The sequence below is a fragment of the Rhamphochromis sp. 'chilingali' genome (assembly GCF_963969265.1).
Source record: "Rhamphochromis sp. 'chilingali' genome assembly, chromosome: 2".
Classification (NCBI taxonomy): domain Eukaryota; kingdom Metazoa; phylum Chordata; class Actinopteri; order Cichliformes; family Cichlidae; genus Rhamphochromis; species Rhamphochromis sp. 'chilingali'.
In genome coordinates this window covers 5,417,035-5,431,156 of record NC_137930.1, presented here as the reverse complement: position 1 = coordinate 5,431,156, position 14,122 = coordinate 5,417,035, and the positions used below count along the sequence as shown (strand labels likewise).

General features: G+C 42.1%; 1 protein-coding gene across 1 annotated transcript; it reads right to left on the bottom strand.

The window, feature by feature from the left end:
• Positions 1–473: 473 nt before the first annotated feature.
• tmem231 (transmembrane protein 231) lies at positions 474–12,942 on the bottom strand. Its single transcript, XM_080873968.1, has 7 exons — positions 12,523–12,942; positions 11,395–11,561; positions 10,100–10,228; positions 4,439–4,582; positions 3,671–3,752; positions 3,479–3,584; positions 474–1,470 (listed from the first exon to the last, which is right to left on the bottom strand). The coding sequence occupies exons 1-7, from the start codon at positions 12,659–12,661 to the stop codon at positions 1,308–1,310; spliced, it is 930 nt and encodes a 309-aa protein (XP_080730094.1). The 5' UTR covers positions 12,662–12,942; the 3' UTR covers positions 474–1,307.
• Between the last annotated feature and the right edge of the window lie 1,180 nt (positions 12,943–14,122).

Sequence of the window (14,122 nt, the reverse complement as noted above, 5' to 3'; positions counted from 1 at the left end):
ACAGGGAGAGAATCATCCTTCAGCCAGTTCGAGCTGTGTTGGCCATTTGCTCTGTCTAAATATTCTGATGATAGGATCGGTTAACCATTAATTCTTTTGAACCTCATGATTAACATTATCTCATTTTCTCACACTTAGTTCCTTCTGGTATTTCACATGCTAGGATTGCACATTTATGATCTCTGGTTACTTGCAGCCCTCCATTAGCTCGGTTGTTGTGAACTCCTTTGAAGTGCTTTCACACAGGAGATCATTAGCTCATTGGTTATTAACCCTATGATATAAAGTGTCTTAAGATAAATATTGTTGTGAGTTGGGGTTATGGCTTCGTGAAAAAGTCACAAAACATTAAAAAACAACAGGTTGCTTCAGAAAAAGTCTGAATACTTAAAAAAAAAAACAGGTTTTAGTTTTCATTTCTTAGGAAATCATCACACACATGTTATGGTTAAAGCAGACACACATAGTTAAAACTGTAAAAAATATTTATTATCCATTATGCCACAACACAAAAGACTGATTCTGCCACATACACTCACACAATAGCACAAACTCTTCTCATATTTCCTAAACAGTTGCTAGAAAACAGCAGTAGAAAGAAAAAGATCCACTTTTCAGAGAAACAACTATTCAGCTTTATTAGAGGAGGTTGCTCCATTGCTCCTCAGGTGGTAAAGAAAAAAGCAATAAAATTTTAAAATCTTAAAGATTTGCTACATGGGATTTCATTCATACAGAAACTCCTGTTTCTCACAAAAAATATCTCCAAACTGCCAACTACAAATTCCTAACTACAGCAGACAGTTTGTTTTCAACACTGCCACGCCCATGGATGTTCGAGATAACGGGACATCTGTGAGTCGTATAACTTCAGTGCGCTTTATCGTATAGAGGCAGCTGTTGAGTTGTGCCAGGTCAATCAGCGCTACGTGCACTGTTGTCTCTGCACAAAAGAAGGAACCTCGAACGTGTCTAACCTTTCAGACACTACTTTTTGTTTTTTAAGTTCCTGCGTGCAACAAAAGACAGACTGATTCTGCTTTCTAACAAATATCAAAGCAGTTTTAAAATTGAATGTGCAGCATGGGTGCTGGTTGTACTGATGTTGCGAGGATGCTGCCTGGTCCTAATGTGTGAATGTGTTTCAGATCACCAAAACAGGTTTTCTGGACGATGATGGGGCAGCACTTACTGCTAACTGTAAACCTGAGTTAACACACGAGAGGCAACAGCAGAAAGAAGTTCAAAGAAGAACAAGGAAAAAGAAGATTGTGGGCAGGCTGCATAAGGAGGTTGAAGCACTACCATCATGACATGTGAGGTTTTCCCACTGGGACTGGGACAGTTGTCAGAACCTGGTTCTGGAAAACAAATCTCTGGATGCGTTCAAAGACCCAGAGGAAGATGAGGAGGATGCTGACATATTGAATCCAGGCAAATTTGATGGTTTCCCAGAAGCCGGGGCGATAGGTGGAGGGAGAAGTCAAGGCAGAAACAATGACAAAAATTAGACACCACACCCCAAAATCAGGGGTGTCAAACATTAGAATCAGAATCAGCCCAACAAAGACTCCAGTCTGGGCCTCTGGACTGCTTTGGCAGATGTGAATGCAACGGCACACATTTTTAATTTTTAACTGTATTTTGGCACGGTTTACAGCTTCTGCTACTACTAATGACCTTTTTTAAGGTCATTCACACTACACCAAATGAATTAAATAAAATACACAAACAATTAAATGACAGAGGTTTTTTTTCAGGATAATTACATGTTAGAACAATGAACTACCAGAACTTTTTCTTTTAACTTTTACACATCTGTTTCTCTACTGTGCAGAAAAATGACGTAAATGTAATGTTGTATTTGCACTTCTTATTCTTATATTAAGACATCTCCAGGATTAAATGTGCAGTTAAACCTCTGTACAGTGACAGAAAGGGGAGTCTAACACCTCTGGCCCACTTAACGTTGGAGCGTGGGCTGAGCGTGGGTTGGAGAGGGGCCGATGGCACGATATGGCAGCCTCGCTTCTGTCAGTCTGCCCCAGGGCAGCTGTGGCTACAACTGTAGCTGCCTCCACCAGTGTGTGAATGTGAGAGTGAATGAATAGTGGTATTGTAAAGCGCTTTGGGTGCCTTGAAAAGCGCTATATAAAATCCAATCCATTATTATGTGGCCCACTGTATAATGTGACTGTATTATGTTACTATGCTGTTTCTTGTTTTATTGCTGCTGGCCTCTGTGAGCTACCAAACAGATTTTGTTGTATAACTACAATGACAAAAAAGTTCTTCAAGTCTTTAAGTCACTTAAGTCACTTTAATGATTTTAACATCCCTGCTCTAAATTTTCTGTACTCATGTTTTACAAGTTTCTTAATTTTACCTGACTTTTCTTTCACCCAAAACTTCATAGCAAAGTTTAGCATGTGAATAAGTAAAGCACTGAATGGGACAAAGAAAACGACATCCCAGTCCCCTGACATAAAATGTTAATATCATGCAAACGGAGCTGAATTACCAGCTAAATTAAAGCACTTAGTTAATTAAGCTACTGCATGTTATTCTAACTCACCACATTCATTTTACTTACTTTTTCTGATGCAGTGATTTTGCAGAATTATTTTACAGTGCTTTGAACAACAAAGCTATGTGACGCCTGATTGAGTAAAGATGAAATAATATTTGATTTTTCAGAGAATAAACATTCAGAGGTTTGCTGCTACAGCCTCCCTTTACCTTCCTAGTTTTATGCATGCACAGTACTGCTGTGGAAAACATGTCCAATAAAAGCCTACTTACATGAGATAAAATTTATCATAAACCTCTTTTTTATTATGAAATGTTTCTGGGCTTCTGGAGACATGGAGCTAACATATACTGACAGAAAGTTTACTTAAATTATTTATAATCATTTTTTACATTACGAGGTTTCACAAATGTCCAAATGAAGGATCACCCCAAATGAGTTCAAGGTTTTTATAGAGGTAGTGTTTGAGATCTCTCTTTATCGCTTCATGAATCAGAAAATACACAATGAAATCCATATTCTATAGCCAAAAAGGCCATACAAAGCATCACGATACAGGCAGGAATAAAACAGGAAACTCTGGTGTATGCAAATGACGTAGAAGAGTATGTCAGAGTGTAAGAAAATGACTGTTAAAGTTTTGTATTGGGAAATGACAGTAATTTACATACATGTGCATTACCAGAGGTGTAAAACAAGCACCTCAGTGTTTGTTCTGGACATTTCCTTTGTATTACCATCTCAAAAGCATGTCAGAGGACTGACAAGACTATATAAAATACCTTGGAAGCTCAAAATTGAACAGTCCATGAAAAAAACATGCTTTGTCTGCAGCGTCCCACCTTAAATAAACCTTATCCATAGAAAGTATTCAAAGATATATTTTTTTGAAGGTTACTCTATGTGAAAACAAACATGTCCATTTTAATGTATTTATCAAAAGGATATCTGATGACCTCCACAGGGTAGCGGATTTCAGCTTTAAACTCAAAGGGAGCAGCAGCAGCTCGTCCTATAGTCCACACGGGGATTGGGCAGGACAGCACTGTGGTCACTGTGGCAGGAAAAAAAAATACACACTTGCAAAATTTGACTAAATTTACATTAAACCGAACAAGAGCAGCGCCTTTGTCAACTCACAGTTTCTGTTCTGGTAGCTCCTGATTATATTCTCGAGGTCATACGCGCTCGCAAAAGGGCTGGAGCCATCGATCACCGACACCTTAGCATCAACGCGGAGGAAGAGAAAACAGCACATTAATGTATAATCATCCCCCATAGCATGTATTAACACTGACACAGCAAAGATGCGTGGTGTACTGCAAATATATTTTTATACGGGGTTATTGCGATGGCTAAAATCACTAGCTGAATTACTCTGATATTGAAGTAAACTTTAGATTAATACTTCAGGAGTATTTTATGCAGATTTGTTTTGTTTTATGTGGAGTTACATTTGCTGTGGATGTCTAAGTCACACATATTCTAAAAAATGACACCATATGGATACAAATTTGGGCAGGTGCCTCTCTGACACCATCATGCATACACCCAGTTTAAAAGCGCATTTAGTGGGCTGTTACAGTGGTAGTGAGTGCTTAACAAATACACGCCTTTACAGAAGACAGAAAAGATAAGAAGCTACTGTTCTGCTGTGAATGACCCTTCTTGTAAAGCAAGACACTTGGGATGTGGTTGGTGTGTTTAATTTAACATTAGCAAACATTGTTAGCAAACCAAACACATGCATACTACAATGACGCTAACCACTGAAGCACGAAGCTTTTGGATATCAGATCTTAAAAGTGCCTTTCTGCTCCGCTCCAGGCTCAGAATGTGGTAGCAAAGCACTCATCTACTCTAAAGGGTGTAGCGAGAGAAAAAGGTGGTGATCCCGTGTCCTCTTACATTATAAATATTGTAGAGCCCCCTGTGAGGCAAAGGCGTTCTCTGCTGCAGCCTCAGGTCTCCGCTGATGAACAGCTTAGCTCCGGGGACAGAAGAGGAGTGCTGCATGTATGCCAGACTCTGCATCACCACGGTGGACATCCGCTGGGAAAACAACAACAACAAATATTACGCTCTGCTTTAGCTGAACCACCAGCCGTAGACGGTCCTGAAGGCCCTACTTTGGTGCTGTCACACTGAAGGCCACATTTTATTATTTACAGCACTTTGAAATACCTGTTATTAAACAGGTAATATTTATTACCTGTCTGAAAAAATGTGTTTACACATGTAATAATTGGGGCCCAAACACTAAAAGTGTGAAGGTTATTGTATCTGCTTTGTTGTTTATCAATATTCAGGCAAATGAATCGCCTATTTGAGGCTCAAAAACTCGTGAAATTGTGCATACGCCTCAGTTCTGCTGAAAATTTACATAAAATCTACATATTTTACCGATTTAGCGTTTCAAAATGGCTCTAGAGCGCCACCGATGCTGGCTATTAAGAAGTACTACAGACACATAGCTGAGCTACATGAGTCAAATTTGGTAAACATGTATAACATGAGACAAACAAAAAGTCTCGGGGCCCATTGACCTAAACCTAACAGGAAGTCAGCCATTTTTAATTTAAAGTGGAATTTTGCGGCAATTTCGTCCATTTTCAGGCCTCGTACGTTAGCTAACTCCTCCTAGGGTTTTTATCAGATCTACATGAGCTTTGGTGAGTACAATCTAAAGGCTTCGGTGATGTTAAATTGCAAAGCTTTTGAATTTTCACGAAAAGGCGTGGTCCTGGCGGCACGCTAATTTTCACTCATTCGCCACAGGACACGACATTGTCAAATCTCAGCTAAACATCGTCCAGTATGTCCCAAACTTCACAGCTTCGATGCGAGTCTAGAGACATCTGTGTGCCAATATTAGGTCACACTTATGGCGCCACCTAGTGGAGACAGGAAATACACAGTAGGTTATTTCCCGTCTTCACTTGTGGTTCAACGTCTGATATGCTTCAGAGATCTTTAGATGGTATTCTCCATCTAAAGATCTCTGAAGCATGGGAAGGGTCGCCACTATAAAAATGATGATCTTGCCAAAAATAAATTACTTATTTTTGATGATCCCTAACAAACCATCACAAGATTGGTTCAGATCTCTGGATTCATATATTTCCAAATTCCTTTGGAAAGATAAACCCCCGCGTATTAGCTTAAAAACGCTACAAAGAACCAAGGATAGAGGAGGATTAGATCTGCCTAATTTTCACCAATACTTCTTAGCCAACAGGCTTCAGTTCATCTCAGAATGGTTAAAACATACCTTCTTAGTTGAGCCCTGGCTAGATGTTGAACAGGCACTATGCAAGGATCTAGAGATTTCAGACCTACCATTTATTAGCTCAAACATCAAAAGACATGAATGCTTTAAAAGTATCAACATCAGCTTTTCTCTAACAGCATGGTGGGAGTTTCTAAAAATAACGGAGTCTTCATTAATCCCATGCAAACGTACACCTATCTGGAATAACCCTGACATATTACAAAACAATAATATGATTAATTTCCCAGAATGGAGTTGTAAAGGAATTAAATACTTAGAACATATATTAGAGGGAACAGAATTTATTCCATTTGACAGACTAGTTGAACAATATGGGATCAACAAGACAAGGTTTTTAGAATATCAACAAATTAAATCCATAGTAAAAAAGAAATTTAACCTCAGTCAAGTTGAATTACAAACACCACTAAGTGCGGCACATTTTCTTACTCTTAAATCCCCCAAATTATTATCTAAAATATACAGAACACTTTCTAAATTAGATGAATCAATATCCCTTCCTACTGCAAAGTGGGAAGCAGATTTATCAGTCAACCTAGACCAAAACTTCTGGTCTCAGATTTGCTTAAAAACTTTTAAATTAATTAAAAATCCCAGTCTGCAATTAATACAATACAAAATACTTCATAGAGTGCACTATACAGGTCATCGGATGTTCAAGATGGGCTTTACATCTTCCAACAACTGCTCACACTGTCAAGGCAATACACCAGACAATTACATCCACGCTCTTTGGTTCTGTCCACCAGTGCAAAAGTTTTGGCGCGAGATATGTGAAGACTTATCAAAATGTCTGAAATGTAACATTCCAACCTCCCCCTTAGTGTGTTTGTTGGGCAGCTTAGATAATGTCACTTCAGAAAAGAATATAGCCCATATGATCTTCACTGCCCTATGCATAGCCAAGAAAACAGTCCTCATGAACTGGAAAAATAAAAATAATCTTAATTCTAACCAATATAGAAATTATCTATTAGATTACATTAGTCTTGACACAGCCTCTGCCACCACATTAGATCAATTGCTCTGGGCCCCTTTTATCAGCTCCATCACCTAGTGGGGGTGGGGGGTCATAGTTTGGTCCCGCCTTCACTGTTGTGATTGGTGAGGGGGTAGGGACAGGCTTAGGGCGTCGGGGGGTTCCCCGGAGGCATCTTCCTTGGGGGGCTCAACCCGGGGTAGCGGTCACGTCCGGTTGAGGGCTCTGTTTCCTCGCGGCTGCGTGCAGCGGGGCTAGGGGAGGGTCTGTGCTGACGGACGTGGGTTACTGACCTGGCAACCTGGCTGCCCCTGGGTGGGTCCGGGATGGGCGTGAGGTTTTGGGAGCGCTCCGTCTCTGGGCTGGGGCCTGGGCCGGGCCTCGGGGGCTCGGGTCCTGGTTGGTGTGTTGCCGGGGTTGTGGGCGGGTGGGTGCATGGGGGCCCGGCCCTGGAGCAGGGTGCCGCCGGTGCATCGAGCCGCCTGGGGGGCTCTTCAACTGGTGGGGGGGATGGTCACATCTTGCAGGAGCTTTCTTCTCTCAGGAACTCTCTGCAGGAGGGGGAGATACAGGAGAGGTGGAGGAAGATCTCAGCCTGGGCGTTTACCGTCTTATGTAGTCTGGAAGATGTGTGGTTGGTGGGGTGGGTGCAGTTTTCTCTGTGGTGGGGTTGGGTGGACTGTCCAGGGCTCTGTGGAGCCGGGGGGCGCTACTGCACTGGGCCCCGGTCTGATGGGCCTGGGCCCCCCTTCCCTGGCGGATCGCGGAGGGTGGGAGTGCCTACTGGGGTCAGCGGGGGAGCTGGCCCCAGGGAGGGGTTACCTGCCCCTCCCTTCCTTCCCTCCCCATCTCCAGCTGCCTCCCTCTTCCCGCTCCTCCACAACCACCCACACATGCAGGGCCTTGGAGTGGGGGTATGTCACCAGGGTGCAGAGGAGGCTACCCCCCCCCCCCCCCCCCCCCCCCCCCCCCGTCCCCTTCTGGCTGCCTCTGCCTCAATTTTATCCCACAACTTAGACATTCACATTATTCACACTCTCATCACACATACATATAGGATCTTGGGGGTGGGCACAATCACGGAGTCCAAATCACCATCAGGGTGTATACCTCACCCCTGACGTCGTTGCCCACCTCTCAATTTTAAATACACTTAGTCATTGAGGGTTAGCAGGAGGGACTATGCGCTTACCTGCTGCTCCTTGGCAGGTAGCTCCATGCCCTCCTGGGTTTTAATTGCACCTTAGAACACATATGCATCAACACTACAATGAGCGGGTGGAGGGAGGTTTGGAGTCTTCTCCCACCCCCATTCTCTGCGGCCTGCTGGAGCGGGAGGGCTAGGAGGAGGAGTTGGCCGTCCGACTGCGGTCTGGGGTGTGGGGCCTCCCTGCTGCTGCGGAGTCGGGGGGGTCTGCCTCTCCCCACCGCAGGGAAAAGGGTAACACCACCTGGGTCTGGGTGCAATTCCCCCCTCCAGGGGCAAGGGTACCTAGACCCGGTTTGTAGAGTACGCTTGGGGAGTGTGATTGTGTGTACAGCGTCTCTTTATGTCTGTCTCCACGTTGGTTGAGTGTGGAGTGAGTGCATATGAGAGCATGAGGGTGGGAATGGATGTTTGTGTCTGTGTGTGCCTGTATGTCTGTGTCTATATGTCAGGTTGGATATCAGACGCCACCTCTCTGGGGACACCTCAGGCCCTCCAAGGTTTGGAGGCCTATCTCCACCCACCACCACTTCCCCTGCCGGTGGCGGACTCCCTCAGGTGTCGGTGTGTTGGTGGTTCTTTGTGTCTGGGGGTGGGCGTCCGGGTGCACACCGGCTCACTCCTTGGCGGCCGCTTGTCGGGGCCTGGGGCCTGGGGCTCGCTCGGGCCCCTTTGGAGGTGGGGTGCCCCCGGCCTCTCGGCCTAGGGCTCGGTCACTCAGGCGCAGCTGGGGGCCGGCGGAGCTCACGGGCGCGTCACTGCAACTCCCCCTGACTTCTGCTCCGCGGCTGCTGGGCGAGCCCTCATCTGGGACTCTCCTCAGCTCTTACTGGAACAGTGGCGCGGCTGCCCCTCTGTTGGTCTTCCATGGTCTCTTGTGTTCTGGGGGCCTCTGGATGTCTGGAGTTTTGATCTCCTCCATACCCGCTTCACACCCTGGAGGACGGGGCTGTGGCCCCCCCCACACTCCCTAGCAGATCATTACATGGAGAAACCTTTGGAATGCAAGCATGCTGATCCACACAGGTATGTACACATGGGTATTCACAGACGCGGACTACAGCTTTCTTGGCTGCTGCCTCAAAGCACACTGTGCGCTGTCTATCTTGCGTGCTGCACAATATCGTTTATTACTTAGTAAATACTGATATCTATGACTAGCTAGTTTATTGTGATGGTGCTTTGTTTTCTCTATTATTATGTTGCTCTTTGTTGTTTGCTGTCTCCTCTGTTTGTTTTTGTTTGTTTGTTTTTTTTTTGTTTTTTTTCTCCATACAGGTGACCCAGGAGTTTTTTTTTTTTTCTCTCTCTTCCCCCCCCTTCTCACCGTCTCTTCTCCCCTTTGGTTTTCTTTCTTTCTCTCCCCCTCTCTCTCTCATTCATTCCCCCTGTCCTATTTATTAAAAAAAAAAAAAAAAAAAAAAAAAAAAAAATGACAAAGGATGAACTGAAGCTCTGCCATCACGTAATGTCGCATACTGCTGTTTCTGATGTCATTTAAAAAAAAAAAAAAAAAAAAAAAAAAAAAAAAAAAAGATGGTATTCTCCATCGCCACCTATATCCAGGTGCAGCGCACCTGGATATACGCCAGGGTGCGGGGGCCCTCTCGTCGCTGCTTGCAGCTTTAATTCTATTTTTAGCAGGCAGAGTGAGAGAAATATTGACATTTAAAACTGCTTAAAAGGCTTTTAAAAAATCCCCAAAGCTACTAAAACTGATAAAAATCACGTGGTGATCTGTGCCTCTTAGCTCCAGCCCCACCATTACCTCACAAGTTTTATCACGTTTCATAACATTAGTTTCGTAAGTGAAAGAAATAAACTTTTTATGGCTCCTTCTCAGGTTTAAAGTTAGTAGAAAGCCTTGTCTGATGAAAAGGTGTTTCCTACGGAGGAAAGGTCAAACCTAAACTATCTAAAGTCAGTAACGTGGACCTCTTGGCCATCTTATTGCTGTTGGTGCCTTTTTGGAGCATCTTTAGTGGTGAACCATGTTATTTATGGCCCAATGTGCAACCTTTAATTTGCACTAACTAGCTTAACAGATTCATGGAGTGTCTGTGCGAGTGGGTAATGCTGTGGGATACATACAAAGAGCTGGTAGCTGAAGGTGAGCAGCAGCTGAATGCTGTACACCTGCTCATTGGGTTTCAGAGGAAGCTGCAGCTGAAAGACCAGGAGGTCCAGTTTCCCATCCTGGTTCTGGTCCTCTTCTCTCACCTGCAAAGTGCAGTCACAGAAGAACAAAGCAGACTCTACTGTTATTAAAAGTAAAAAAAATCATATCTGTCCACTGTTCAGTACAAACATGATGTTTATTATGCAGGAACGGACACTTTTTTAAACCAGGGCTCGCTACTTAATACGTTTTCCAGCTTTTCAATGACAGTAAACTCAAACTGCTCACTGAGCAACTGGACTACGAGGAAAAATAACATAATTGACATTTCTAATGTATTACACACAGTGAAATCATTAATTATTGTATGAAATAAGAAAATTAAAGTAATTGCCATGTGAGGCCTTTCGGTACTTTTGTGATGGTACAATGCAGACTTACCTAATGTTTTTGTACATTTATTACAAGTTTGTATTGGAGCTGAAAAATATTAAACCAATACATAAATGCCAAAATCTGCAGCTATTCTATACTGACTGATTTTGTGAGGCAGTTTTGTATCAACGTGGGGACACCAAATATTGATATTGTATTAAATAAATTTAATAATCACTAAAAACAAGAACAAGAAGCTGCACCTCATGCACCACCATCCTGAGATAAACGAGCAAAATTTACATTTAACTGGCCCACCTGAAAAACATTGCTTCACTGGACACACTCGCCTTAACAAAGCTGCCTCCTAATTCAAAGCAAGCTAACGGCTCAGCCACATAAACGAAATTCAACAGCAACCTTGTGACATTGACAAAAACTCCCCACAGCACTAAATGGGAGTCTATGGAAACTCCCTTACTCTTTGAGAAGGCCCCAAAAGGGAATCAGGGGAACTGCATGTTCATTTCTCAGCCCCATAAGTTGCTGCTTGGGTCCTACTGATGAAAAACACTGATGCACTCACTAACAGCTACTTTGGTCACAAGCACCATTCACAAATACACAGAATGAGCATGAAAATGAAGCTTACACCACGGCCAAGTTTCTTACTTCTAAATTCTGATTTCAGCATAAGCTCTAATCACCTGTCTAATCTCATCTAATCCAATCCAGTCATCTGCTCAAAAAACTCAACTGTGAACACAGTGCTTTAGTTCATTACTTAAATATCATGTCTTCTATTAAAACAGGATCGATTCTGCTGTAGTTTGTTACCAGAGAACATAAGCACCGTGCTGATTTGAGTGGCGTGTTGTGAACACATTCTTACAGTGACAGCAGGAATCCGGAGGTTGGCTCCTAGCATGTTGTTAAGTTGGGGGAAGGTGCTCCAGGCGACATATTCTCCCCTAGTACTGGTTGCTGCAACAAGCAGAGTCTGATACTGGAATCTCACAACTGGCTGTTCCTCATAAGTGCTCCTTTTTATCCAAAAACCTAAAATTAAAAACAAGTTTGAGAACAAGGAGCATGTATTTGTACCACTCAAACTGTTCAGTTTTCTACAACTACTTACTTGGTGTAATTACAGACATATGCAAAATAAATCAGACTAGCACCCATTTGAAATAAATAAATAAATAAATAAATAAATAAATAAATAAATAAATAAATAAATAAATAAATAAATAAATTGCTGGACCACTCCTTGGAGGTCAAGAGACTGGAGTTGAGATTTTTGTGTGGGGAAATCCCAGTAAATTCCGGTAAATCAGCAGTTTCTGAAAGACCCAAAACAGCTGGTCTGGCTCCAACAACCATGCTGTATTCAAAGTCAGTGAAAATAATACTAAAATACATTTCTTAAATTATCCTCATTTAGAAAACAGAAGCAGCTTGATGATGTCACTGAAGGCTTCTGTTTTCAACTCTGTTGTCATTTTACACATGGACACCACCAACCACTTGCTTATCAGTTGTAATAATAAACGTGAAAATAATTACTGCCAATCAAACAACCACGTACAATGCTTTCTATGTGTTTTCTGTTTAAAGCAGACATGAATTAAGCGTTTTAACATGTTTCAGTCATACGAGAGCAATAAGAGAAACAGGGAGCCTGTGATTCCTGACAGAGATAAATGAAGTCTGATAGTGCAAAATGAATCTTAATAGGTGTATAAAAGCTTCAATCGGGAGTTTTATAAATGTAATTTAAAACTTCATGGCTTGTCCCATGCTTTGATACCTAGCAGACTTGGGAGAATAGAGGAAGTGCCACTGGATTTTGCCTTACCAGCAAAATCTATCTATGAAAATTCCATGGCGTGGCGCAACCCGGGTGTTTTTCCATGAGTGACGTGCAAACAAATATTTTGCTTCTATTAGCGTGGCGTGTGTTGCTGTTAAAGGGTGTAGTTTTTAGAGCGCATGTAGAGTTTCTGGACCGTAAATGTACCTTGGCTCCTGTAAGCAACCAGCAGAGGCGGGATGTAGGTGAGGCACAGAACCACAACCAGGAACAGCGTGGCTTTCGTGCACACGCTCGTTTTGTACCGAATCAAAGCCGGGTGAGAGTACACCTCATAGAAAGCCATAAGTCTGCTGGAGGTATAAACAGCTCAGTCTTCCAGATAGCAAAGATGCTAAACCGACGGAAAGCCCTCGGAGGATCAGCGTGGGCAAACCGACAATAAAATGCTAAGCAACCACAAATTATCCCTTAGTCATCTAACCGCTTCCGTAATGAAGTGAGTCTAGTAGGGCACTGGTCAAAAACACAGCGAATTAACATGCTATTTATGTTAGCACCAAGTACCGCGCCATGTTCCTTCCTAGCTTAGCGTCTGGCGGTTACCATGGCTGCCAGTGTTCGCGTTTGTGCTGCATTCACGCGATACCAGCACGGTGAGGAGCACACACACACACACACACACACACACACACACACACAAAACGTGTACAGAAGCAGAAACGCATTACAGGCAGGGATTCTATATTTTTGTGGTTATTGTGCATTTATTTCTTGTAATTTTGACTTTTGAATAATTTCATCACCGTTTTCATCAGTTTGCTTCGCTTTGCGGCCCTTTTTGTGTCTGTTTCAAGTTGTTTGCGGGGTTTTTTTTTTCAATCTTTTTGAGGATAGGGGGGTCTCTGATTATTTTTTAGTTTCTCTTTGAGGAGGTTTTGTGTCTCTTACTTTGTGTCTTTTTGCATCTCGTCAATTTGCACCCGTTTCAGGCCACTTCCTGTATTTGCCTATGTTTTCAGTTGGGTATGTCTGCAAACACGTGTCTGTTGGGTTTTTTCTATCACTTTCTGTTCATTTTGCATTTTCCCTTTACATGCCAATCTAAATATTCTTTATTTTTCACTATGCAGTCACATAATGAAATTCTGTGTGGTAGTTTTCATCTTAAAATAAGATATTAATTGCTACATAATATATAATTGTACACAATAGAAAATAAATCATCATTAAAGATAATTTTGTGTTTGTTATTATTATTATTATTATTATTATTATTATTATTATTATTATTATTATTATTATGGATGGTTGGATGGGTTCATTATGCATTAACACCGATGTCAAATTCATTTTACATTGTGGCCCACATGCAGACCACTTTGATCTTAAGTGGGCCAGATGAGTGAAACTCTGCTTATTGTCATTGACCAGAGGTTTAACTGCACATTTACAGTCCAAATCGGTTTTTCTACATGATAACGTTTTTGTACTGTAGTTAGTGAAAAAGTAACACCAGCCTTAATGATTCTGGGCTTATATTGTAAAAAAAAAAAAATACATGTGTAAAATTAGAGAAGCAATTCTGCTATCTCATTGCCCAGACTGTTCTGTAATTATATAACAGAAAGTTTTAGTTGTTAATTTTTTTTTTAAATTTTTTGTCTGTGGACTTTTTGCAAATCAATAAATTGCTCTAGTAGAGCATCATTTAATTGCTTATTTGTTACTTAATTACTTTGTTATGAATGGCTATGAGGTGGGAAAAGCTGTAAAAGGTATGAAAATACAGTTAAAAGTCCAATAT

Bases quoted from the DNA above. Each gene is read 5' to 3' on its own strand.
- tmem231 (XM_080873968.1), bottom strand. From the start codon at position 12,661: ATGGCTTTCTATGAGGTGTACTCTCACCCGGCTTTGATTCGGTACAAA. The intron at 10,229-11,394 runs GTAAGAATGTGT...TGCACTTTGCAG, and splicing joins TCCGGATTCCTGCTGTCACT to GTGAGAGAAGAGGACCAGAA. The intron at 3,585-3,670 runs GTGAGTTGACAA...TTCCTGCCACAG, and splicing joins GAGCTACCAGAACAGAAACT to TGACCACAGTGCTGTCCTGC.